We start from the raw sequence: 24670 nt of genomic DNA on the forward strand, positions 1-24670 counted from the left end.
TGTATTAATACAACGATATTGGAGACAAATAACTAACTATCTTACAGGTATGTTATGTAGTAGAGTAGATATGAATCCATTACATCTCATATTGGATATGAAGGAGGTACAATCGAGTTTAAATGCAGATAAAGTATTGCTAAAGCGCAAATTATGTTTGATAGCAAGGAAATGTATTATGCAGCACTGGACTACACACAACCCGCCAAATTTCTGGCATTGGCGTAATCAGGTACATCAATTGTTGGTTTGGGAAGCAAAAGAGGCTAAAGGAAATGATAAAAGAAAAACGAGATTTCTTAAAATCTGGGGATGCTACTTGGAAAAAATGACGCAGAAAGGGCGAAGTCTGATTATTAATACCTTATGAGTGGACTTTATGCGATACTGGAAAGTATGGGGAATTTTATAGGTTACAGGGGGAACCATGAAGAATAAGAGGGCAGGGAGGGTGGGAAGGGGGAAAGGGAAATAGTAGGTATAAGGATGGAAGAATGCAACATTATACTATGGTGGGAACTAATAATGGATTTGTTGTACTAATATCGGATAATGAAGGTGGCACAATACTTGGTTATGTTAGATGTTGACAATAATGCAATGTTCTGTTGAATTCATGGATAATACAAATTAATGAAACACACAGAGAAAGAAAAAGAAACACACTATCCTTGTGTAAGATAATTATTGTTTTATTATGCTGTTACAAGATAATGGAGGAACAAAAAAATACTTGTATTAGTTCTATAATGTCTATAAGATGTGGATATGTTGATTTCTTTCATAATAAAAAACAGTTGAAACATAAAATAGATTTTAAAAATGCCCCAAAAAGTGCTGCGTTAAATTTGGGCTTAGTGCGCAGTAAAATCCCATGTTACAACATATTAAGCTCAGATTCTAGCGCATTTTAATAAAAGGACTGTTAATCCCAACCAGAAGGCAGAGCAATTAGGGGCCCTTTTACTAAAGGGCGGTAGGGCTACCGCTGCGTTGGCGCGTGGCAAATTGGGCCTATCACTGGGCTACTGCAGGAGCCAGGCGGTAGTCACAGCCTCTGCCGCTTGCCAACTCTGGCGCTAGAAAATGCATTTTTATTTTCTAGCGCTAGGGGCTTACCCGGCGGGTACAGCCAGGGTACAGCGGGAACCCTTACCGCATCCTAAATGGGCGGTGGTAAGGGCTCCCCTGGGAAATGGCTGCACGGCAAGTGACTCATTTACCACATGGCCATTTCGCTTTAAAAAAAGCCTTTTACCCGCTGAGGTAAAAGGGGGCCTTGGCTTGTGGTGAATCCATGCACCAATGCTACTGCAGGGCGGGCCCCTTTTACCGCAGCTTGGTAAAAGGGGCCCTTATAACATAAAAGTACAGTATAGAAAATCTAACTAATACCCCCGACGCTACAGTCCACAACAAAGAGGGGGATAGGAAAGGCAAAAAAAGGAGGAAGTAATCTTGATCCTCGCTGGGGAGAAAGGTGTGGGGGGGGGGGGGAAGCAGACTGGAATCCAAGGTGGTCATAAGACACAAGGCTCCCCTCCCCAAGTACTTCAATTCATTTTGTGAAAGATTGGGGGGGGGGGAATACAAGAAAAAATGAACAATGACCTTAAAGGCTGACAGGCTGGAGGGAATTTGGTTTAGATTAAGACATACAAAGTGAAATGTTCAGTCTTGTTGGTGAAAACTGTTATTGTTCTCTAATACGCTGGCACTGTTAAGGAATGCTTTTCTTCAATAAAAATGAAGAAGAATTTATATATCTATCAAGAAAGGAAGAAAGGGAAACCTGTCTCCAGAAGGGGGGATGCATTACTGTCTGGGCAGCTAATCCCTCCTATCCTGAAGATAAGGGCACAGAAGTAGAGGCAACCAGAAGAAATTTATCACCGAGAGTCAGCTGAGAAGAATAAAAAAATTAAAACGCCATACTGCACATTTTTATATCTCACAATGCATTTACAAGGGTATTTCATAAAGAATTGCACCTATTTTCAACATTCTAGGCAGAAGCAACTGCTGCCTCTTCTTCTGTGTTAAACTTCTTACGTCCGCGAAAGCCTATCAAGCTCATTTTCAAAGCACTTAGCCTCCCAAAGTTCCATAGAAACCTATGGAACTTAGCCTCCCAAAGTGCTTTGAAAATATGCCTCTATATCTTAAGACTACAGAAGGGCACTTTTTTGGTCTAATAAAAGACTCATTTCAAGTTCTGTGCATTTTTCTGTGACCAAGTTGTGAACAATTTCAAACCTTGATAATACTTCTTGCCCTAAACAGACTTTGAATGTCTGGTCACTCATATTGATAAGGCACTCATGTGTTCTTACCACAGAGAAGAAAGTGAGGTTATATACCTGTAATGAGAGTTCTCCATGGTCAGCAGAATAAGTCAGCCACATGTAGATGACATCATCCAATGGCCTCCACTGTGCAGATATGCTCTCAAATAGTTCAGAGAGATTTTTTGAGCATAAGCGGTTGCTATTCCTCTGAGCATATGCGGTTGCTATCCCTGCCTGGCATGCCCGAGCCATTTCCCCTTCCTACCTCAGTCAATCCCTAGCTAGGGATGGATCAACTAAAAAGGGGAGGTGAGAGGGTTGTGCGGTTGACTTATCCTGCTGTCCATGGAGAACTCCCATTACAGATAAATAACCGCTTTCTCCATGGAAAAGCAGGATGTGTCAGCCACATGTAGGTGACTTCAGACTAGAGCCAAGGGATGTAAATGGACCCAATAATGGCTATGCCGTCAGTCTTTATGTCCCTTCTAATGCTGAGGTAGGATGAACAACCCCACCTCAGTACTGCAGGAAGTATAATGAAAATAGGCAAACTCAAAAGGTGATATGCCCAAACTAGTTGCAATGAACCCAAAACTTGAATTAAATATAAATCTTTTTCATTGAGTTTTAATAAGGAAACAAGATTCATAACAAACAGAAATGAGAATATCCACCTTGAGGGTACAAGTAACCATATACATATGTGAATACTGATAAGCAAAACTCCCTCTAACCCCACCCCCAACCCCCTTCCCCCATTCACAGAAGATAATATGCCACAGTCCACTTCACAGTCTTAAACAGTTAAGCAACAAAACTTCTCATTCACAATTGCAAAGAGTTTAAAAAAGGGGGTCCAAATATGAATAAATCTGTTTATCTTCTTTTCTCTGGACGTTAATGACAGTCTCGCCATACGTATTAAAGTGTGCATTTGGTTTCTCCACAACGTGACAGTTGGAGGATATTCCTTTATCCAAGTAAATACAATATAACAATTCACCATCAGATATGACTTAAGTACAATATTCACATTCCAAATTTTCCGGATCTAGTAAGCATAATTCCTTTCTCATTTTTTCCATTTGTGCCCAGACTGCTGTCCAAAGTTGGGCAATCTTTTCACATTCCCACCAGCAATGTAGGTACGTACCCTCACAGATCCCACATTTTACGCATGTACTGTCTCTCAGAGCTGCCCTTTTAATGAGCCCCACCTTTCATGCAAAAACTAAAGATGGGGTAGTGATGGAATTATTCATTCCCTGTGCGGTGAGCTGATCTACACAGAGGAAGCCCACAACACTGGATGCAGCTGGATTTATAATTTCTTCTCCACTGCAAATTAACCTTGCTAATTCAAGGGTGGAAATGCCATTACAGAGAGATTTAGAATATATAAAAGTGAAAAATCTTAATGTTGCTTGCCATTTATCTGTTATTATTTTTTTATTCCAAGAAAGACATTTGTATATGGGTGTACTCCTCTGTCCTAGTTTCCCGATTACCTAACAATAGGGTTACCATTTTTTATCCTTAAAAAAAGGACACTTGCCCCGCCCATGCCCCGCCCCATTTTACGCCCTCTCCCTGCCCCTTTCCACACCTCGCCCCGCCCCCTGTCACATTTTCCCCTCCCCCTGGTCACCCCCTCACCTCACTTCCCCTCTCCCCGGCCCCGTCACCACCTCTCCCCTTACTCACGATCTTTCCTGGTGGTCTAGTAACTTCGGGGCAGGAAAGAGCCCCCTCTTTCCTGCCCGGCGCGCTGCTCTGCATCCTGTATGCTGCCTGTGATGGTCTCAGCGAGATTCAAAATGGCCACAGAGAATTGAAGCGGCCTCACAAGACTTCAATTCTCGGCGGCCATTTTGAATCTCGCTGAGACCGTCACAGGCAGCATACAGGATGCAGAGCAGTGCGCCGGGCAGGAAAGAGGGGGCTGTTTCCCGCCCCGAAGTCACTAGACCACCAGGGAAGACCGTATGGGGAGGGGAGGTCCACCGCCCGCCTGCATGCACGTCAGCCCGCCCATTTGTTCAGAGATCCGGACAAAAGGGCAGGCTAGCCAAAACCCGTCCGGACGCCCAGACATGTCCTCAAAAAGAGGACATGTCCGGGTAAATCCGGATGTATGGCAATCCTACCTAACAAGCATCTTCCTTGATTGTATTTAACCTGGGGGGGGGATCTCTCTGAGCTATCGGAGAGCATATCCATCCAATGGGAGCTGTTGGAGGATGTCACCTACATGTGGCTAACGCATCCTGCTTATCATAGGAGAAAAAGAGGCACTGGTTCTTAATTTAAAACAAAGGAAACTACAAAATGTGGGCTTTGCAATAGGAACTAGTGATTACAAGTCCCATGCCGGATCGCTCTTCAAAATGGCCGCCGAGACTTACAAGGGCGGTCTCCGCCGCTGGAAGTCTCGGCAGCCATTTTGAAGAGCGATCCGGCAGCGGGGGAGGGTCAGCACTGGCAGCGGGCAGGCAAGACTGGGGATCTTTCCTGCCTGTCCCAAATAATTCGCTGGACAACCTGGGTGGCTGGAGGGGGGGGCAGGGGAGAGAGGAGTGTCGCTGGACATGGGTGGCTGGAGGGGGGCAGGGGGAGAGGAGGGTCGCTGGACATGAATGGCTGGAGGGGGGACAGGGGAGAGAGGAGGGTCACTGGACATGGGTGGCTGGAGGGGGTGCAGGGGGAGAGGAGGGTCGCTCAGCGGGGGAGGATCAGCGCCGGCAGCGGGCAGGCAAGACTGGGGATCTTTCCTGCCTGCCCCGAATAATTCGCTGGACAACCAGGGACCGGGTGGTTGCCTTCTTCAGGTGCTCGGCTGGAGGGGGGGAGCATAGCTGGCTCACCCTCAAGAACAACCGGCTTGCACCCGGCGTCCAGATCCGCAACTTGAGTGCCTCCTTCCGCAACGGGCTGGCCTTCTGCGCCCTGCTGCACTGCCACCGCCCCAACCTCATGTGAGTACCGACCGAGAAAGGGAAGGGGAATCGCTGTAAGAGTGAACCCCACACGGTGAAGTGGGTGAGGATCTGCTGGCTCAGGGTAGGGCTGTGGCACCTCTGCTCTGACCGACTCCAAGCATCTTCCCCCCAAATACTGACCAAGTTCTGAGACGTGAGGGGGGGAGGGGGGTCCTGAGACGAGAAAGAGGTGGGGAGGGGGGCCTGAGACGAGAGAGAGGGGGAGGGGGTCCTGAGACAAGGGGGAGGGGGAGAGAGGGGGGAGGGAGGAGGAGGCCAAGGGAGAATGCAGAGTTGATGCACATGTATGGGGGGGAGGGCAACGGACAGAGAAGAACTGCTGCACCACGATAGATGGAGGGGGCAGGGGAGAGATGCTGAACATGGATGCAGCACAGAGGATGTTTGCTGCATATGGATGAATGCAGTGGAGAGAGCATAATTGGTGCACACGGGACACACACTACACTCTCTCACTCACACAGACAGACACACACATTCTGTCTCTCTCTCAATCACACACTGTCTCTCAATCACACACTCTCTCTCTCTCTCTGACACACACTCTTTCTCTCTCACACATACTCACTCTCTGACACATACTCATTCACTCTCTCACACATACTCTCTCCTAACATTTCTCTTAAAAACATAATTGCCATTAAAGGACAACCTTGCTAGCGCCCGTTTCATTTCCTTCAGAAACGGGCCTTTTTTACTAGTAAGAACATAAGTGTTGCCACACTAGGACAGACCAAAGAGGTCCATCATCCTGTTTCCAACAGTGACCAATCCAGGTCACAAGTACCTGGCAAGATCTCACAACAGTAAAATAAATTTTTATGCTGCTTATTTAAGCAGTGGATTTTCCCCAAGTCCATCTTAATAATGGCTTATGGCTTTTCTTTTAGGAAGTTATCCAAACCTTTTTTTAAACCTTGGTAAGCTAACAGCTTTTACCACATTCTCAGCCAGCGAATTCTAGAGTTTAATTACACGTTGAGTGAAGAAATATTTTCTCAGATTTGTTTTAAGTCTACTACTTAACAGCTTCATTGTGTGCCCTCTAATCCTAGTATTTTTAGATAGAGTATGCTTGACTGTGAAAAGGGAATATTTTGATATGTTGGTTAGTGTTAACCAGTTTAACCGCAGAACCTACAAGTTGTAAAAGGAAGATATTTTGCTATGAAGTCTATGTTTAACTAATATGCTTAAAATACAGAATACGAGAACTTCGCTATACTATGCAGGAGAAGAAAAGGCGGAAACAGTCAAAAGAAGATAAGGATGTCACAGAAGCCACACTATTGGAACCAGTTTATTGATATTACCCAACATGGACATGTTTCAGCAAGTGTCTGCATCAGGGATCCTTAAATTACTATGCCCAGAACCACAGGCGTTGGAACGGGGGGAGCCACAGGTGCCATGGCACTCTCAAAAATCAATGGTACCTTTAAGTTGTGGGACAGCACAGCAAGCACATAAAGGATTTCCCCACTCCCACCCACCACCGTCGCCTCTGTGAAGCAACAGCAGAAAAACAAAGAAAAAAAGCAATTGAGGGGCTGCACTGTTCTTGGCTCTGCCCTGGAAAAGGAAGTGTTTTCACAGGGGGAGGGGGGGTTGCCGAACACAGCAGCCCCGCAATTTCTTTAACCTTTGTTTTTCCACCACTCTGCTGTTGGACTGGAGAAATAGCAGCAGGGGCAGTAGGGGTGTCAGGTGTGGGGGGGAGGAGCTAGATGTTGAATGGAGGGGGGAGGGGAGAAAGGGGACAGACCCTGGATGGAAGAGGGAGAGAGAAGGCATATGCTGGATGACATGGGAGTGGGGGAGAAAGAAGGCAGATGCTGACTGGAAGGGCCCTGAGAAAGAGAGCAGATGCTGAATGGAAATGAAGAGAGAGGAATAATAAATTTCATCTAAAACAAAATCACAAATGGCAATAATCTATCACACTTTCTGAAGCACTTACAAAAACTGTACACTGATGCTTATCTTCCAAACTTACCTCGTTAAAGTCATGAGCTGTTTCAGTGGAGCCACTGTCAATGAATGCTGGATTCCGTCTATCCAAAAGTTCTGCAACCTCTTCCACCAGAATCTCAATGTCTTCTTTAAAGGAACGGTGGAGAATTGCTAAGGGATCTGAAGGGAGCTCTGTTAATGTTGTATCATCCTGAATGTAATTAGAAAGTACAAAATGTCTATAACAAAGAAACATACCATGCAGCTAAAATAATACACAAACCAGTGAAGTCAGTTGCTTTTAAACAAATTGGTGAAAATATTTTTTAATCAATTCAAAATGAAGCTCTAGAACTCATCGCTAGAGGATGTAGCTGTTAATGCAGCTGGATTTTAAAAAGGTTTGTACAAGTTCTTTGAGATTTAGTCAATAATCCATTATTAAGATAGACCTGGAGAAAGCCACAGCTTATTCTTGGGGTAGGCAGTGTGGAATCTTGATGCTTCTTAAGATTTTGTCAGATACTTGTGACCTGGCTTGGACAATGTTAGAAGCAAGATACTGGGCTACATGAACCTTAACACAACTAAGAAGATGTTCCACTGCATGTGGAAATTGAAAAGGATAAAACCATTCTTCCCAAGATTCGTCTTCCACAACCTAGTGCAATCCCTCGTCCTAAGCCATCTGGATTACTGTAACTCACTATACACAGGCTGCAAAGAGCAAATACTGAGGAAACTTCAAACAGCCCAGAACACAGCAGCCAGACTCATCTTCGGAAAACCAAAATATGAAAGGGCAACACCACTACTAAAGTAACTACACTGGCTTCCACTTAAGGAACGCGTCACTTTCAAGGTATGCACACTAGTCCACAAGATCATTCATGGTGAAGCCCCTGCCTATATGTCCGAGTTGATAGACCTACCAACCAGAAATGCTAAAAGATCATCCAGAACATACCTCAACCTCCACTTCCCTAATTGCAAGGGCGTGAAATACAAGACGCTACACGCGTCAACCTTTTCTCACACAAGCACGCAGCTTTGGAATACACTGCCGCGCAACTTAAGAACGATTTACGAACAAGCCTCCTTCCGCAAATTACTGAAGACCCATCTGTTTGAAACAATTTATGGCAAGAGACAAAACACATAGAGTCCACACTCAGTGATCATCAATGGATCATACATCCACTTCTAACCCTCATCCCCCATAATTCCACATCACTCATACATTTACTCACAGGAATATGTACACCATATGTCTCTGTGTCTTAATACTGCCCTTTAAGCTTCCCATTGTCTCTTTCCAACGTTTCAATGTTGATGTCCCATTGTTATATTCTTAATGATACTTCGATGGTTTCACATAACTTGTTCAATGTAACCCATAACCAAGTTGTAACAAATGTATTTCCATTATTCATATCTTATTGTAAGCCACACTGAGCCCGCAAAGAGGTGGGAAAATGTGGGATACAAATGCAATAAATAAATAAATAAATAAATTCTTATGTCATAAACAAGGATTGGCCCCATATTCAAAAAAGCACTAATCCATATAGTGGTAATCATTATATGAAAAAGTGCTCTATCCATTACTTTTCAGCAGCACTACCGGCATACGGCTGCTGAAAATGCTTACAGACATTCTGGCCTAACTCTACGGATAGTTGGTGATATTCCTCCATTATAAAGGTATTCTATAAAGGGGTGTCTACATTAAGTGCCTAGAAGGTGCCTATTTGGAATCTATTCTATAAAGAAAAGTTGGCACCTACTTTCCTTTATAGAATACTAATATAGCAGTGCAAATATGCACGTATAATTTAGGCATGACCACTTACAGCAGCCATAGAGCTGGCGCAAATGCTAGTAACTTGACTGCTAAAAAATGTGAATGTTGCTTCAAGGCAGATGAGTAAAGAGAATGGATACACTTCAGGGGAGGGTTATGGTAGGGGTGAAAGGATATTAGTTGATGATGTATTATGTGGGGGAAACGTATGCTGTATGTTTGCTTAACTGTTTTACTAATAAAAAGTTTTCATATAAAAAACATGCATTTTTCTATGTGTTGTCCACCCACATTCTGCCCAGACTCCATCCATGTGTATACCCACCTTCTAATAATATGCCATTGCATTTATTGGCATTTACTCACGTATATACACACTTACTTGAGTATATGCCAATATTTCAGTCATTTATGTGCCTTCTTGGTGCCCTTTGTATAAAATTACCTCCTACCTGTCTAGCTATGTGGATTAATTTAGGATAGTAAAAATGCTGCTCAAACTGAATCCACATAGCTATAGGGATAGTGGCTGAATATTGCCTGTATCCATAAAGCCAGCAGAAGCCACTGTGGTCCATGTGTATTCAGCACTGCTCACTATCCGGACAGCAGTGCTGAATATATGGAATAGATTGTTTCTCTGTTTTATTAAGAACCATGAATAAACAAAACAACAAAAATATTTTAAAAACACAGTTTCTATCTTTACAATCTTAGCTACCCCACCCCCCAACCCCCCTCCCCTTTGTCCATAAATGCCGAACCTATACATTTAAATGTCACAACAAAAGTATTGCTTAAGGCCCCAGGATCGGATGGCTTCCGCACGGAATTTTACAGGACTCTGAGAGATGAGGCGATTCTGCCATTAACTGATATGTTTAATGTTTTCTCGCTTCGGGTGCTCTGTGGTTAAAAATGTTTGTACAATCTTTGCCTCACTGGCACACCGGGAGTGGATGTCTTTAACTTCTCTGGTGGTAAGCAAAGAAGGCATTCAACCGGGTTACCTGGGATTTTATGTTGTTGGTTTTACAGAAATATGGCTTTGGGGATTATCCGATTTATACGAGCTTTATATGCTAACCCTAGGGCGAAGGTGGTGGTCAATGGATTTATGTTTTGAGGCCTGCTCCTGTATATACTGTTTGTATTCCAGGAGGTGCCCCTTAATTCAACAGGATTCTCTCTGTTTGAACTGTTATATGGCTGGAGACCTAGGGAAATCCTGGATGTGGTTCAGTAAGCCTGGGAGGAATTTAGCTGAATACATGCTCACCATGCAGGAAAGGCTGAAGAAAGCAAGTAAGGTAGCCAAACTCTGCTTAGAGAAGGCTCAGGTGGGGCAAACCAGAGCCTACAACTGGAAGGCCATGTAGAGAACCTTTCAACCTGGAGACAGAGTCCTAGTCCTTCTTCCCTAATCAGAAAGCAAACTGCTATGCAAATGGCAAGGGCAATACAAAATAATAGAAAAAACAGGGCCTGTTAACTACAAAGTGGCCCAACCAGACAAAAGAAAAGGAAAAGATTTTCGGTATCAATTTGTTAAAAAGTGGGTCCCTGTGACTGTGGAACTGGTTCAGACAGATGATTTAGGTCCAAAGGTACCAGCACAGCTGGAGACCTTTCAAGTCCTGTTTGGCGATCAGCTTTCATGTTCACAGAAAGCCAAACTGAAACAGTTGATCCACCAGAACCAGGACATCTTTTCCAATGTGCCAGGCCAGACCCACCTTGCAACCCATGATGGCATCACTGAGCCAGGAGTAGTGGTCCAGCAATGCCTGTACTGGATTCCAGAAGCCCATCAGCAGGCAGTAGTGAAAAAAATAGTCGAGATACTAGACTTGAGGGTTATCGAAGAATCCACCAGTAATTCATCAGATTTAGGTACAAGCCTCTGGTTCTGCATCAAGTTCCATAAGATGAATGCTATCTCCAAACTGAAGGCTTACTGATGCCAAGTGTCAATGAACTCATTAAGAGTGTGGGAGGAGACCGGTTTGTTTCGACCCTAGGCCTGACCAAAGGATATTGCCAAGGAGAAGATAGCCTTTTCTATGTCCCAAAGTCTGTTCCAGTTCAGTTATTACCTTTTGGCCTTCAGGGAGCTTCAGCTACCTTCCAACGCCTTGTCGACAGTCTACGTAAGCCGCATAGTGACTACATGGCTGCCTACTTAGACGGCATTGACATCTACAGCAAGGACTGCAGGACCCATCTCATCCAGGTAGAAGCAATGCTGGATAGGTTACGGACCACTGAGTTGACTGCAAATCTAAATAGTGCTTCCTGGGAGGACAGGAGATCCAATACCTGGGGTACTCTGTCGGGAAGGCACAAGTGAAACCCCAGGTCTAGAAGGTAGAAGCAAGCACACAAGTGCCAATACCCCAGACCAAGAAGAAAGTACGAGCCTTCCTGGGGTTTGTTGGGTACTACCACCAATTTATTCCAGGATTTGCTGAAAAGGTAGAACCACTGACCTGCCTCCTGCAGAAGAAAGCCCCAAGAAGGTACAATGGATGTTGGACCTGGACACTGCTTTCCAGACCCTGAAGAAGGACATATGCTTGGAGCCAGTGAACCAGTGTTGGTTAGCCCAGATTTCAACCGACCACTTACAGTGCAGACGGATGCATCAGATTTTGAACTTGAGGCTGTCGTGGCTCAAGAAGTAGATGGTGAAGAACACCCTGTGGCTTACAATAGCTGTAAGCTGTTTCCTAGGGAAAGGAACTATGCTGTGATCAAAAAGGAAGGCATAGCTGTTAAGTGGGCCTTAGAGACATCCCAGTATTATCTACTGGGATGTCATTTCATTACAGACCACGAACCCCTCAAGTGGCTGGAACGCCACAATGAGAAGAATGCTCGCATCATGAAGTGGTTTCTCAGCCTCCAGCCCTTCAGTTTTGAGGTTCGACATCAGGTGGGCCGAGAGCATGCCAATGCTGATTTCTTGTCATGGGAGGTGGACCCTAGAATGGTAGGCGCTCAACTGGGCATAGTTGAGCTGAGAGGGAGGGTATGTGAGGGAGTCTATAGGATGCTGCTACATCTTCACAGTGTCAGGGCTACCTTAAAACCTCTAGCCCCACCCAAGGGGGAAGTGATACGGGAGGGATGGAGCCAGGAGGACATGACCCAGGAAGTATAAATAGCTGGGCCACAGCTAGGTTAGAGGGGGGCCAGAGAAAAGCAGCAATAACCACTGCAAATGCCTCCACCCTGAAGCTGAGAAACTGCAACCACTATGTTCAGGTAGGCCAAGCTCAGCTTGGAGCCTTGAAGTGTTTGTGTTTTGATCTGGCCGGCTGCAGGCCAACCTTGTGTGACTGCTAGAGACTGTGCTGGTAACTCTGGATCCAGGGACCAGGCCTGAGACTAGTAAGAATTTCTAAAGAGAAAAAGACACTCATGTATGTTATGGCCCTGCAGCAGCAGGCCTCCCAAAGATGCTGTTGTGCCTACAGAATTAGCTTTGGATATTGTTTTCCCACCTCCTGTAAAGTAAACAGGTACCCTTCCAGGACACCTTTAATAAAATATTATTTTCACCATAACTTGTGGAGTGTGTGTGGCTTGTCTTAACAGGCTCTGTGGCCCACCCTCGTTCACGGTACCACAGCCCCATGTACAAAATGGTTGTGCCATTACATTAGTAAAATATGAGACTGCTCAGAACTTATATAGCCTTATATTACCACAGAATAGCATCTGTTTTCCATGATCACCTAAGCAGTGCTGCTCTCCACGTGGCCTGAATACAGATTCTTACCTTGTCAAACTCATGAACTACCCTGGAAGGGTCACCATCACTGAACTCTGGGATTGGCCCACTGAGAAATTCCACATCACCTTTCTTAGCAATCTCAATGCCTTCTTTATCTGAATGGTACAAAGACGCTGAAGATTCATTAGCAGGCTGAGTTAAAGTCTTGTCATTCTGGATGTTGTCCACGCCACAGAAGTACACACCACGCTGCTAGATTATGAATACAGAAAGCAGTGAAATCACTTTTCAATAAGGGCATCTCTTAAGCTGACATGAGCACTGTCAGCTCTTCGTTCTCAGAGACCAAACAAATTGCTTAGTACAGAATCCTTACATAGTAGATGACAGCAGATAAAGACCTGCATGGTCCATCCAGTCATCCCAACAAGATAAACTCATTACACATGCTCACTCAAATGCTGGGTATCTTATGTTTAACTGGACACTCTGAAAGGTAACCGAGCTTTAGAACACATACAGTTAACTTTAGGATACACTGGGGTAAATATTCAGTTGGCAGTGGTGAGCATTTTTTTAGTTGCTGCCAGCTTTATGCTCCGATATTCAATGCTGGGCTACGTCTGGGCACCGGCACTGAATATCCAGCTTTGTGTGGCCAGCTATCTCTTATGCAGTTAAGTGTGATATTCAGCACTTAACCACCTATTTGAACCAGGTAAAGATAGGCCTATGTTGTCTGGTTAACTTAGGCAGGTTAAGTGTTGAATATCAGAACTTAGCTGAGTAAGTGCCAACCAGGGCCACCGAGGGGGGGGGGGGGGAGCAAAATTCCCAGGTCGGGACCCGGGTGATTGCGTTAACACGATAACCCGGTCCCAACACATAGGAGCAGGAGAAAGACAGACCTTGGAGGCCGGGGAGGAGCAGACGCACTGACACAGGAAGGTAGGGGGCAGTGGGCGGCAGCAGCCTGAGCAAGTGAGTGAGGGGCGGTGGACTTACCCTGGGCCTGGCTCTGTCTCTCGGCAGCCCTGATGCTGACTCTGCCCCTGGGCCACCCCTACAAACTAACAGTTTCAGCATAAGCAATTAGAGAGGATATTCAGTGGCACTCTCCGATTTAAGTGCTGCTGAATATTCCTGGATAGCCCCTCACAAGTGATTTAAGAGGCCAGGAGTCTCTCCTGGCCACTTAAATCACTTTCATTATTGACCCAATACTATTCTGACTAGACTTGACAGGTTAAAGTGAGCTGCAGAGTGCTGAGTATTAGCACTATCCAGTTAACGTTTAGCCACACTCCCAGAATTCCTCCAACTCATTATTTATTAAACTGTTTGTATTTTCTACTAGACTGTCATCTGGTTAAAATATGGCTGGTCAGTGAGCCCAGAATTTTAGAGTTAGTGATTTATCTGGTTAACTCAAAAGTGAAGGTAATAAACTGTTTGAAAATTGACCTCTTTCAGAACAGGCTTTGGAGTAACCTTGTTAAAGCTGCTCTGGACAGAGAAAGAGAAAGCAGACAGTTCACATATACAAGAAAACAAGAGCTTAGCGGAAACTAATTAGCTGGTTTACAGTAAATCTCCAAAGCTAAAGCAACAAATAGGTCAAGGCATTTGAGACACTGCCAGTCAGGCGCAAAACAGACAGTGTCTTTCCTGAAGGTATTTTTACAGAACAATAGCTTGTTTCAGTTCTGAAGACTATACAGAAATGTGTGTGTGAGAGATAGTAAAACTGATGAAGGGTACAGCAGAGAGATAAATTTAAAACATTATTCCGGGGCTTTAAACTGGAATTCTTTACCTAGAGAGAAATAAGGGAGATAGCAGGTATTGATACCTTTTCAAAGCGTTGCAACATCTTTGAATAAACCTTGCATCCAATTTTGATCTACCATCTTGCACATGTACTAAGGGCCATGTTTACTATATGTTTGAACATGTTAACAGTTGCCACACCCACAGAAATAACATGGGTGTGGGTAGCAGTTAGTACATATGGTTCTAATTGATCATATAGATTTTGTTTACTTTGCATAGCTACATAAGAAAAGTGGGAGTGTGCTATGTAACATATACACAAGTTTCTTATAGAAAAATTGATGTAACCTTTAAGTTATGCTTCCCTAGAAGAATGCACCTTCCTATAAAGAATAAATCCATCATCCTTAAAGGCACTTTGGGAAAGAAACCTTTCAAAATGCAATGGGATGCTTAGTCTTGGAATCCAACATCAAACTGGGAATGGACAGCATTTAGTAGAGCAAACATATCCACAGAGATGCATCTAGGGAAGCCAGCAGTGGAACTAGGTGTTGGTCCACCCAGGTCACAGTGGCACTGCCTCCTATCCCCACAGACCAGAGGTTGGTGCCCTCAGATATACAGTGTCCTTGTTCCAGTCACAAGGGAAACCCAGTGCCTGGCCCAAACGTTAGGCAAGACTAGGCAGTTGCTTAGGGCAGCAGCTTCTGGGGGGGGAGGGGGCAGAAAAGAGCAACTACAGTCAAAGCAGAACAATATATTCTGACAGCCACACAAATTTAAAGAACCATCAGTACCTGCAAGAAGGTGGGCAATTTTCAAATTGCCCATTTAACTGGGTAAATTACTTTTACACATATCCCTTGTTTTGTGTGTGTATACATACATCCAAGCTTAATATTTAAAAGTATGGTGTCTTGGGAGGGGGGGGGGGGTTCAGATTAGGGCTCTGAAAGTTAATTGAGTGGGGAAGGGTGTAAGTCTGAAGGTTCAGCTAGGGCATTGAATATTCTTGCACCAGCCCTGGTAAAACTATTCTAGGAGTGTTCAATATACAGATAATTGGAAGGGAAAAGGAGATGGAAGACATAATGCTGCCAAAAAACGAAAGGAGCTGGGTCTTACCTGGAACACAAAGTATTTGTACAAATATGCACCGCCAAATATCACGCTGGCCAGCATAAACACTAGGCTAAAGCACATGCACCAACACCAAGCTCTTCTCTGTCTGGCAGGCACAACATCACCTTGGTCCTGCAGAAAGGAACATTAATAAGAAAAACATTGGACACTGACCATCAGCTACTGCTTTGTACATAGGTTATGCCAAGAGTACAAAAAATATTTTACCCCAGTCATTAATTTTAGAAAGACTGTTTTGCTGTTAATAAGTTCTTCTTTAGATAAGGTTTTAAGTACAGAGAAGATCAAAGGTCTTGGTATTCTTTTGGATGCAGCACTTTCTATAAAAATCAAATTACTATGGTCGAAGAAACTTTGGCTTTTTGTGCAGTTTCGGGATTTGAAGCCAAAAATGTGTCATAAAGACAGATAGACTCCCAAAGTTGACAGAAAACCTAAGAAGGGCTCTGCTAATATAACCCAGAAGAAGGCGAGGGACCAACTTACCCCTAGTTCAGTGACCTCAACTAGGGAGTTCAGAGGAGGTTTTCCTGCTCCAGGAAGGCAAACAAGGGGACAGAAGGTTTATCCCTGGGAAACCAAGCAATGCATGAGTGTAAGAAAGGTGGAACCTCTAGCTCAGCATTTCCCAACTTCTTCAAGCCAAGTACCCCCAAGTCAAACATATTTCAACTGAGTATCCCCAAGCTCTGAGCAGCAAAGATTTTGAAATGGACAATTTATTGTTAAACAGTAACTAGGCAACAAATATAACAAATACAGGTCACTGCAGCAGGCAGACAGACCAAGACACATTTGGAATGATCGGTTATATTTTTGTCTCATACAAACTGGCCCCTTGACAGGTAGTGTGTTATTCTTACAAACTGAGTAAAAATGAACAATGGCACTTAAACAGGGCCTACTGATAAGAAAAGGAGAAAAAGGTTCTTCACAGAAGTTGCCAATAGTGACCAATCCAGTTTCATCTTTTCTCTGGGAAAATGAAACATGAAATCTGATTGGTCACTATGGGCAAGTTCTCCACTTTTGGGAAGTACTTCTATTTTTTTTAAATAATAAATAGGTCCCAGTGAACCAAAGCGCCTTATTATGCACATACCAAATGAAAATTAAAAATAAACAGCATATAGTAATGACACAAAAGAAGAAACTGTCTTCAGCACATACAAGGAATACAACCACAGCCACTTAAAATGAAAGTGTGGACTGTCTTAAAATGTGGTGAAATATAGGCAGATGTGTTGCTTTTACAGTTTAATACTATAGATCTTGGCAGAACTCAGTTTCAGTGTGCGATTTCCACAATCAGGTCTCTTTCCAGTCAGAAATGGTTTCTCATTTTACATTTGTGAACTATTAGATGAGAGAAGTTGGTTTCACATAAGTATACTGAAGAAAAAGGAAGAAGTTCTGTAATAGCCATTTTTGTTAGCTATGGGTATTCCTTTTTTTTTTTTTTTTTGCATCTGCCAACACAGTATCTCCCAGGCCCTCATTTTGCAGTGTTTCAGTGTGACAGAGGGAAGGCCCCAGAGTGGCCAGAGGAGGCAATTGAATAAAAGTGGATTGAAGAAAGTATTTCAAGATGCCTACACCTCCATACAGGCCTGCAGCCAGTCTGCCCCTCCCCCCTCAGACAGACATACACACACATCCCGCCTCTCTCAACCAGTCTGACCTTCTCTCGCTCTCTCTCATGGGAATGGGAGTTACAAGTTCAACAGGCTCTTCTTGCACCTCAACACATATCACTAACTGCAAAATGTCTAAAGACCTGTCTGATGTTAAGACAAACTAAAACTATATTAAGAAGTATTGATATCACCTTAATAAGGCCAACACACAATCCCTCCACTGCAAAATATTAGGCACAAATTTGAATTGGAACCTAACCAGACTATAACAGCACTAACTCCCAGGATTCAAAGTGCAACATCCTTATGCGTGAAAGAAAATAGCACTTTAAATATAACACAAGGTCCTAAAATAATAATACACCACCTACAGGCAGATGATTAGAAGCCCCGAGCTGTTCCAAACAGCACTCTAAAAATAGCGCAGGGCTATATCACCCCTATGATCAGAGATAATAGCATGCAAATTTAAGCATGCTATTATCTTTGATCATAGGGGAAACGAGCGGGAGAATGAACTAGTTTGATAGGTCTGGGCTGTCAAAGCCAGGACCTGTCAAATGAGGAGATGGAAGTCTGCGGGACCCCCTGACCTCTGCCACCCCAAGCCCCTCCCTCTGACAGCAACCAGCAGACCTCCGGCCCATGACACCCCCCCCCCCCCCAACACCCAAAAAGCAAGCCCTGATGGCTCAAGTGGGCTGCCGCTCCAAACCCCATGCTCCCTGGTAGTCTAGCAGAGCCCTCCCCATATTCAACGGAGGAGGGATTAGCACACTCCTTCCTCATCCAATGCCATTTTCAAAATGGCGGCGCCCTGGGATGCGCTGGGCAGGGCCTCCTTACCATATAAGGGAGTTTATTCTATAAAACTTTGTTCTATGTATATGACCCTGTTTTACATGCAGAAATGAGCTTTTATAAAATTGTTTACAACTGCATACGCTCATAAAAAGTAAGCGAATGGAAAATGTGCACCTACTTTTACATGATCTGTGCATAGGTATTCTGGGGGCACAGTTTGGGCAGAGTGAAGAGGGATTTGTGATGTACACGTGTATATACATTGAGCACACATACAAATTTCTACCTTCAGAGCAGGTGTAAATATGAACATCAACATTTGATTACTATTGGGGATGGTTTCTGGGAATCTATTTTATAACTGTAACGTGGAGGGGCATAATCGAATGGGGTGCCCATCTCTTAAGGGTGGCCATCTCCACGGATGGCCCCGGGAAGGGGCGGAGCCAATCATATTATCGAACAAGATGGGTGCCCATCTTTCATTTCGATAATACGGTCAGGGCCGGCCAAATCTCAACATTTAGGTCAACCTTGAAGATGGTCGACCTAAATGTTGAGATTGCCGAACTTAGAGATGGCCAGCCTCAGTTTTCGCCGATAACGGAAACCGAGGCCGGCCATCTCAAAACCGGCCAAATCCAAGCCATTTGGTCATGGGAGGAGCCAGCATTTGTAGTGCACTGGTCCCCCTCAAATGCCAGGACACCAACCAGGCACCCTAGGGGGCACTGCAGTGGACTTCACTAATTGCTCCCAGGTACATAGCTCCTTTCCCTTGGGTGCTGAGCCCCCCAAATCACCTCCAAAACCCACTCCCCGCAACTGCACACCACTACCATAGCCCTTATGGGTGAAGGGGGGGCACCTATTTGTGGGTACAGTGGGTTTCGGGTAGGTTTTGGAGGGCTCCCATTTACTACCACAAGTGTAACAGGTAAGGGGGGATGAGCCTGGGTCCGCCTACCTGAAGTGCACTGCATCCACTCCAGGGACCTGCATACTGCTGTCATGGAGCTGGGTATGACATTGGAGGCTGGCATAGAGGCTGGAAAAAACATTTTTGAAACTTTTTTTTTTGGGTGGTAGGGGGTTGGTGACCACTGGGGAAATACGGGGAGGTCATCCCCGATTCCCTCCAGTGGTCATCTGGTCAGTTTGGGCATCTTTTTGAGGCTTGGTCCTGAAAATAAATGGACCAAGTAAAGTCGGCCAAATGCTCGTCAAGGCCAGCCTTCTTTTTTCCATTACCGGCCAAGGGCACCCATGTGTTAACCACGCCACGTCCCGCCTTCGCTATGCCTCCGACACGCTCCCTTAAACTTTGGCCGCTCCTGTGATGGACTGCAGTTGAGGGCGGACAAAATCGGCTTTCAATTATGCCGATTTGGCCGCACCTGAGAGAAGGGCGCCCATCTCCCGATTTGTGTTGGAAGATGGGCGCCCTTCTCTTTCGAAAATAAGCAGGACAGACGCTTATGTTGCCTTTATAAAATAGTTCCACACTAACAACACAAAAAGGCTCTTAGGCAAGGAGGAGGCAAACTTCTATAACTATTCAAAACCTAACTCCCATAACAGTAAAAACATTATTTGAAAAGCATATTTAAATATTGTTGGATCTGTCAGAAATGCGTAATTCAACCCTTCGGCAATAGTTTAGCCATTCAAGTCTAGGGTGAATATGTACACTTCATCGATCCATGAAATACAAACTCCATCTCATATATTATCAAAAACATGAAAAGTACTTATCTTTTATTTATTTCTTCATCAGTTTTTCAATTTTGTTGTGTATATATAAAATGCAAAACAGGAGACCCACATGAATTCATGTTTCACCACAAGGCTGTTTCAAAGTCTGTCTCCATTTAAATATGCCACAAAAGTGAACCTATATGGAGACAGACCTTGAAATAGCATTGCTGACAGATCCAACAATCTTTAAATATGCTTTTCAAATAATGTCTTTACTGTTATGGGAGTTAAGGTTTTGAATAGCCTTTATAAAATAGGTACCTTTTTGAATTTCTCACATAGGCATCGCATTATAAAATTAGCCTATACATTCTTGACAACAAAGGACAATCATTCAAATTCCCACCTTTCGTTCTGATTTCTTTTATCTATGAAAACCTTGCTTGTGACACACCAACCAAGATCACACTTGTACTGTTCTGCTTGGAGCTACCATCAACCACTGTTTGATCTGCACCAAACCAAACAAAAGAACAGGGACAAAACCTCACATGTTGACTTTGGGAGCTGAAAGCTTTCTATCCTCTTCTATTAATAATTGTTCTGGCCTACATACTCAGATGAAATGATCAAGGCTGTAATTTTGTCATCAAAATTAGGGTGGAGAGGGAGTCTTTCAATTAGTCATGGTACAAAAAATAAATATCATGCAATATCAACCCTAAAAATTCAAGGCCTTTACTTGTGCATCAAAACTGAATAAATAAAAGATTAAAGAAAATCACAATGGCAAACCATACAATCGGCATGAGGTATTGTTTCTTATATGCTTCATGCCCAAATACATAACATATAGCAACAAAGTTTCCCCAACCATCCAACCCTTCCCCCCTTTCTACCTCCACCTCCCTCCCCCCATATCAACCTCTAACTGAAAGGAAGCTTCCTTGATACAAATATCCAACAGTCAGGTATTCAGAGCAATGCTCTGTGCCCTATGGCAGAGCCCACATATGGTCTCTCTAGACTCACAAAATACTTGTTTTGTGTACAAATATTTAATTTTAAAAATCATTTCTGTAAGGGTATTTAAAAAAAATGTATTATTTGAAAGAGTGCTAAGCAGGTTCTTCCACTGTTAGGGATGTGACTTCATAGCAAGAAATGCAATGTGGGTGCATTACTCCCAACATTACATAAGTGTTGCCATACTGAAACAGATGAAGGTCCATCAAGCCCAGCATCCTGTTTCCAACAGTGGCCAATCCAGGTTACATGTACCTGGCAAGATCCCAAAACAGTACAATACATTTTATGCTGCTTATCCTAGAAATAAGCAGTGGATTTCCCCAAGTCCATCTTAATAATGACTTATGGACTTTTCTTTTAGTAAGCTATCCAAACCTTTTTAAAACCCCACTAAGCTAACTGCTTTCACCACATTCTCTGGCAATGAATTCCAGAGTTTAATTATATGTTGAGTGAAGAAATATTTTCTCCAATTTGTGTTAAATTTACTACTTTGTAGCTTCATTGCATGCCTTATTTTTGGAAAGAGTAAACAAGCGATTCACATCTACCCGTTCTACTCCACTCATTATTTTATAGACCTCTATCATTTCCCCCTCAGCCATCTTTTCTCCAAGCTGAAGAGCCATAGCCGCTTTAGCCTTTCCTCACAGGGAAGTCGTCCCAACCCCTTTATCATTTTCATCGCCCTTCTCTGTACCTTTTCTAATAACACTATATCTTTTTTTAACATGCGGTGACCAGAATTGCACACAATATTCGAGGTGTGGTCACTCCATGGAGCAATACAAAGGCTTTATAAGGTCCTCATTTTTGTTTTCCTTTCCTTTCCTAATAATACCTATCATTCTATTTGCTTTCATAGCCACTACCACACACTGAGCAGATGGTTTCAACATATCATGGACGATGACACCCAGATCCTTTTCCTGGTCGGTGACTCCTATCATCATGTAACTATAGTTCGGGTTCCTCTTTTCCCACATGCATCACTTTGCACTTGCTCACATTAAACGTCTTCTGCCATTTGGATGCCCAGTCTCCCAATCTCGTAAGGTCTTCTTGCAATTTTCACAATCCTCTTGCGATTTAACATCTTTGGATAACTTTGTGTCATCAGCAAATTTAATTACCTCACTAGTTACTCCCATGTCGTAGGATGGGTTGAAAATGAGAAAAGAGAGCACAAACACAGAGTTCTGAAGAGCTGCCACAAGACCCACAGAGATGTGACATCACAGCAGTTAACGAGAGCATTTCTGTGGACCAAATAAATACAAAATGTATCACAAGCAAGCATAGTGGCCTGTCCCAGTCTGTTTATAAATCATGCATTAGTTCAGACACATCATCTCATTTCTCTAAGGTTATAAGTTGCCCAGACTTCCCTTCTAGCCTCAACCAGCATTCCTTGGGAACTCAGATGTTATCAGCACTGCACACAATCACCTCAAAGTCCACAGTCAGTGTCACTGGATACGCTTCATTGCTGAAGGATTGCTCCAAGATATATATACCCATCTATAATCATAGAGTTGTTTAACAGCACACAAATGAATGCACAGATTGGGTTATTCCAGAGTAAAGAGTGAAAAAAAAAATCTGTCAGTGAAGCAAACTTTATTTGCTTGATCTGGATGAGGCAATAACTCTCCGACAGGAAAATCCAACAGTCAAGCACACAAATAAATGCATAATTTGGGACATTCCAGAGTACAAAGTGAAAAAGAACTTTTCAGTGCATCAAACTTTGTTTGAACTGGATGAGGCAACCATTTTATAAGGCAAAGTTGAACTCCAGAACTGTGGCGCACCATTTTTACATAATACAGCATAGGCATCGATGTATCCAAATGCTAAAACCCTTTGCCGACTCCCTCCTCGGGGAGATAAAGACAGATTCCGAGGTCAGCTCTTCAATGTGTAGGAATGCGGAAAAGAAATCTTTAACAGTCTAATGAAGAGTTGGACACCTTAGCCCTAGAAGTCTTTGGCGTTCGAGATGATGCCAGCAGTGGGTTAGCAGATGTACCATACACAACAGTCAGCCTCTGGAACAATAAGTTCAAAGAGACTCTTCACTAGATAAAGCAAGGATTTCAAACATATGAGCTATTTCTTGCCCCTCTGAGTTCCTTTATCGGGCTTGCTATCCCTTCTGCTAGTCCTGTATCCCACCCCAACTTTACCCTGAACACACAGACAATGATGGAGCAGACTGGCCTAACACTTTCTTCTGGACAGAGTGCCTACAGTTGAGTTAAGGAGGGGGCATGCCCCTTAACACATCAGTCCCTCAAAATCCCTCAAGGCAGGGGTATAGGGGCATATACCAAAAGCGCGGGCTACAAAACTCTATGCTCTACTTAATAATTTGTGAAGGGGTACGCAGAGAGTTCAGTATAGGCTGTTCCCACAGCCGAGCTGGTTTTCAGTGAGTCTGGCCACAAACCGGCTCGCTAGAAAGCTCTATATATCATGGTTTACTCTCTTTAAAGTGTTTTCCCAATTTTTTTTGTGACTATACCACTACAAAGTGAAAAAAAGTATAAAAAATAAAACAATATAGCATGCTTTTGGTATATGTCCAAGTACAAATGCAAAAAGAGCACTCCTCTGAGGAAAGCTAAAACAGCCTGGTTTACTCAAAACTTGAACTTATCTGGCTGTAACAAAACACAATTGCTGTGTCATATGCACTGGAGAAATGTCTATCAGGAACAAACTTATCTGAATCTGAAGTTCTATCAGTTCTGTCTGCTCTTTTGGTATATGCTCCTGTACCCCCGCCTTGAGGGATTTTGAGGGATTGACTTCTTGCATATAGATTTTGATAGTGTCTCTCCCACGGATTTCTTGTTTTTGCCTTAACACATCAAAGCACACACTGCATTTTCTGACATCATATTTCCGCAAGACTAGCACAACCACAAGTCTGGACTAGTACAAGTTGTCTCGGCTGTGGCAACCCAAGGTGAAGAGTCACAGTATTGCAGTAAGCCCGGATTGGGAGGTTCAGGCCCAGAGAAAAAGTCCACTGCTTATCTGTACCAGCCTAGAATAAAGAAGTGAGTTGCAATGGATGAGCTAAATACGGAAAATAAAAGGCAAAATAATAAAGAAAAATGTATAAAAATTAATTTAAAAAGAAAGTCATGCAATGCAAATCAGGGTTAGAGTGTTGAGTTTTTCTTGACTCCTAAAAATGTTTTTACAAGTACCTACTGTAATGGGAAAGAATGCAGAAAAAAAAATAACAAGAATAAAATGCAAAATAAGAAAAATAAAATTGTAAACAACAGAATCAGGTGGGGCCAGAATGTGGAGTTTTGCACCAACGCCTATAAAAATTTGACTAGCTGCCAGTGTTCCCCCAACTCCTTGATCAGAGATCTGAGGAAACATATTGGGTGTCAACTGTGAGTGAGGGGATACGAAGTGGGGAAGTTAATGAGAGATAATCGGAGGAGCTATAGGGTGAGATGGAATGGATTAGCGGGGGGATATAGGGATAAACATGAGGGGATCAGAAGGGGTACAACCTGATGTGGAGGGAGAAAGTGATGAATGGAGATGCTGCAGGATGTGAGTGAACAGAGATTTTGTGAGGTGTGAAGGAAATCATCCCTCACTATCTCAACCGTCTTCCCTGTTCCAGGATCCTTTCTTTTTCTTTTTTTCACCCCTCCCTGCCCTCATGCGTTTTCCCGCTCCTTTCTCTGCTTCCTGATTCCCACCTTCCTCCCATCTCACTATGCCTTCATCCTCCCTTCTATCCCCATCCTTCTGCCACTCCT

The 24670-nt window shown here is 43.6% G+C and overlaps 1 protein-coding gene across 4 annotated transcripts in view; it reads right to left on the minus strand.

Moving 5' to 3' along the window:
• ITM2B (integral membrane protein 2B) overlaps positions 1-24670 on the minus strand; it is a 72992-nt gene that overhangs the window by 21759 nt on the left and 26563 nt on the right. For 2 of the 4 annotated variants that reach the window (XM_030200488.1, XM_030200487.1), the window contains 3 exons: positions 15688-15816; positions 12832-13038; positions 7287-7454 (listed from right to left, as the gene is read on the minus strand). In XM_030200488.1, the coding sequence (XP_030056348.1) occupies positions 7287-7454; positions 12832-13038; positions 15688-15816 (504 nt within the window). Of the gene's footprint in view, positions 1-7286; positions 7455-12831; positions 13039-15687; positions 15817-22006; positions 22040-24670 lie in introns of those variants that run through there. The other 2 variants (XM_030200490.1, XM_030200489.1) reach the window with 2 other exon arrangements.

The sequence above is a fragment of the Microcaecilia unicolor genome, chromosome 4 (assembly GCF_901765095.1).
Source record: "Microcaecilia unicolor chromosome 4, aMicUni1.1, whole genome shotgun sequence".
NCBI classification, from domain to species: domain Eukaryota; kingdom Metazoa; phylum Chordata; class Amphibia; order Gymnophiona; family Siphonopidae; genus Microcaecilia; species Microcaecilia unicolor.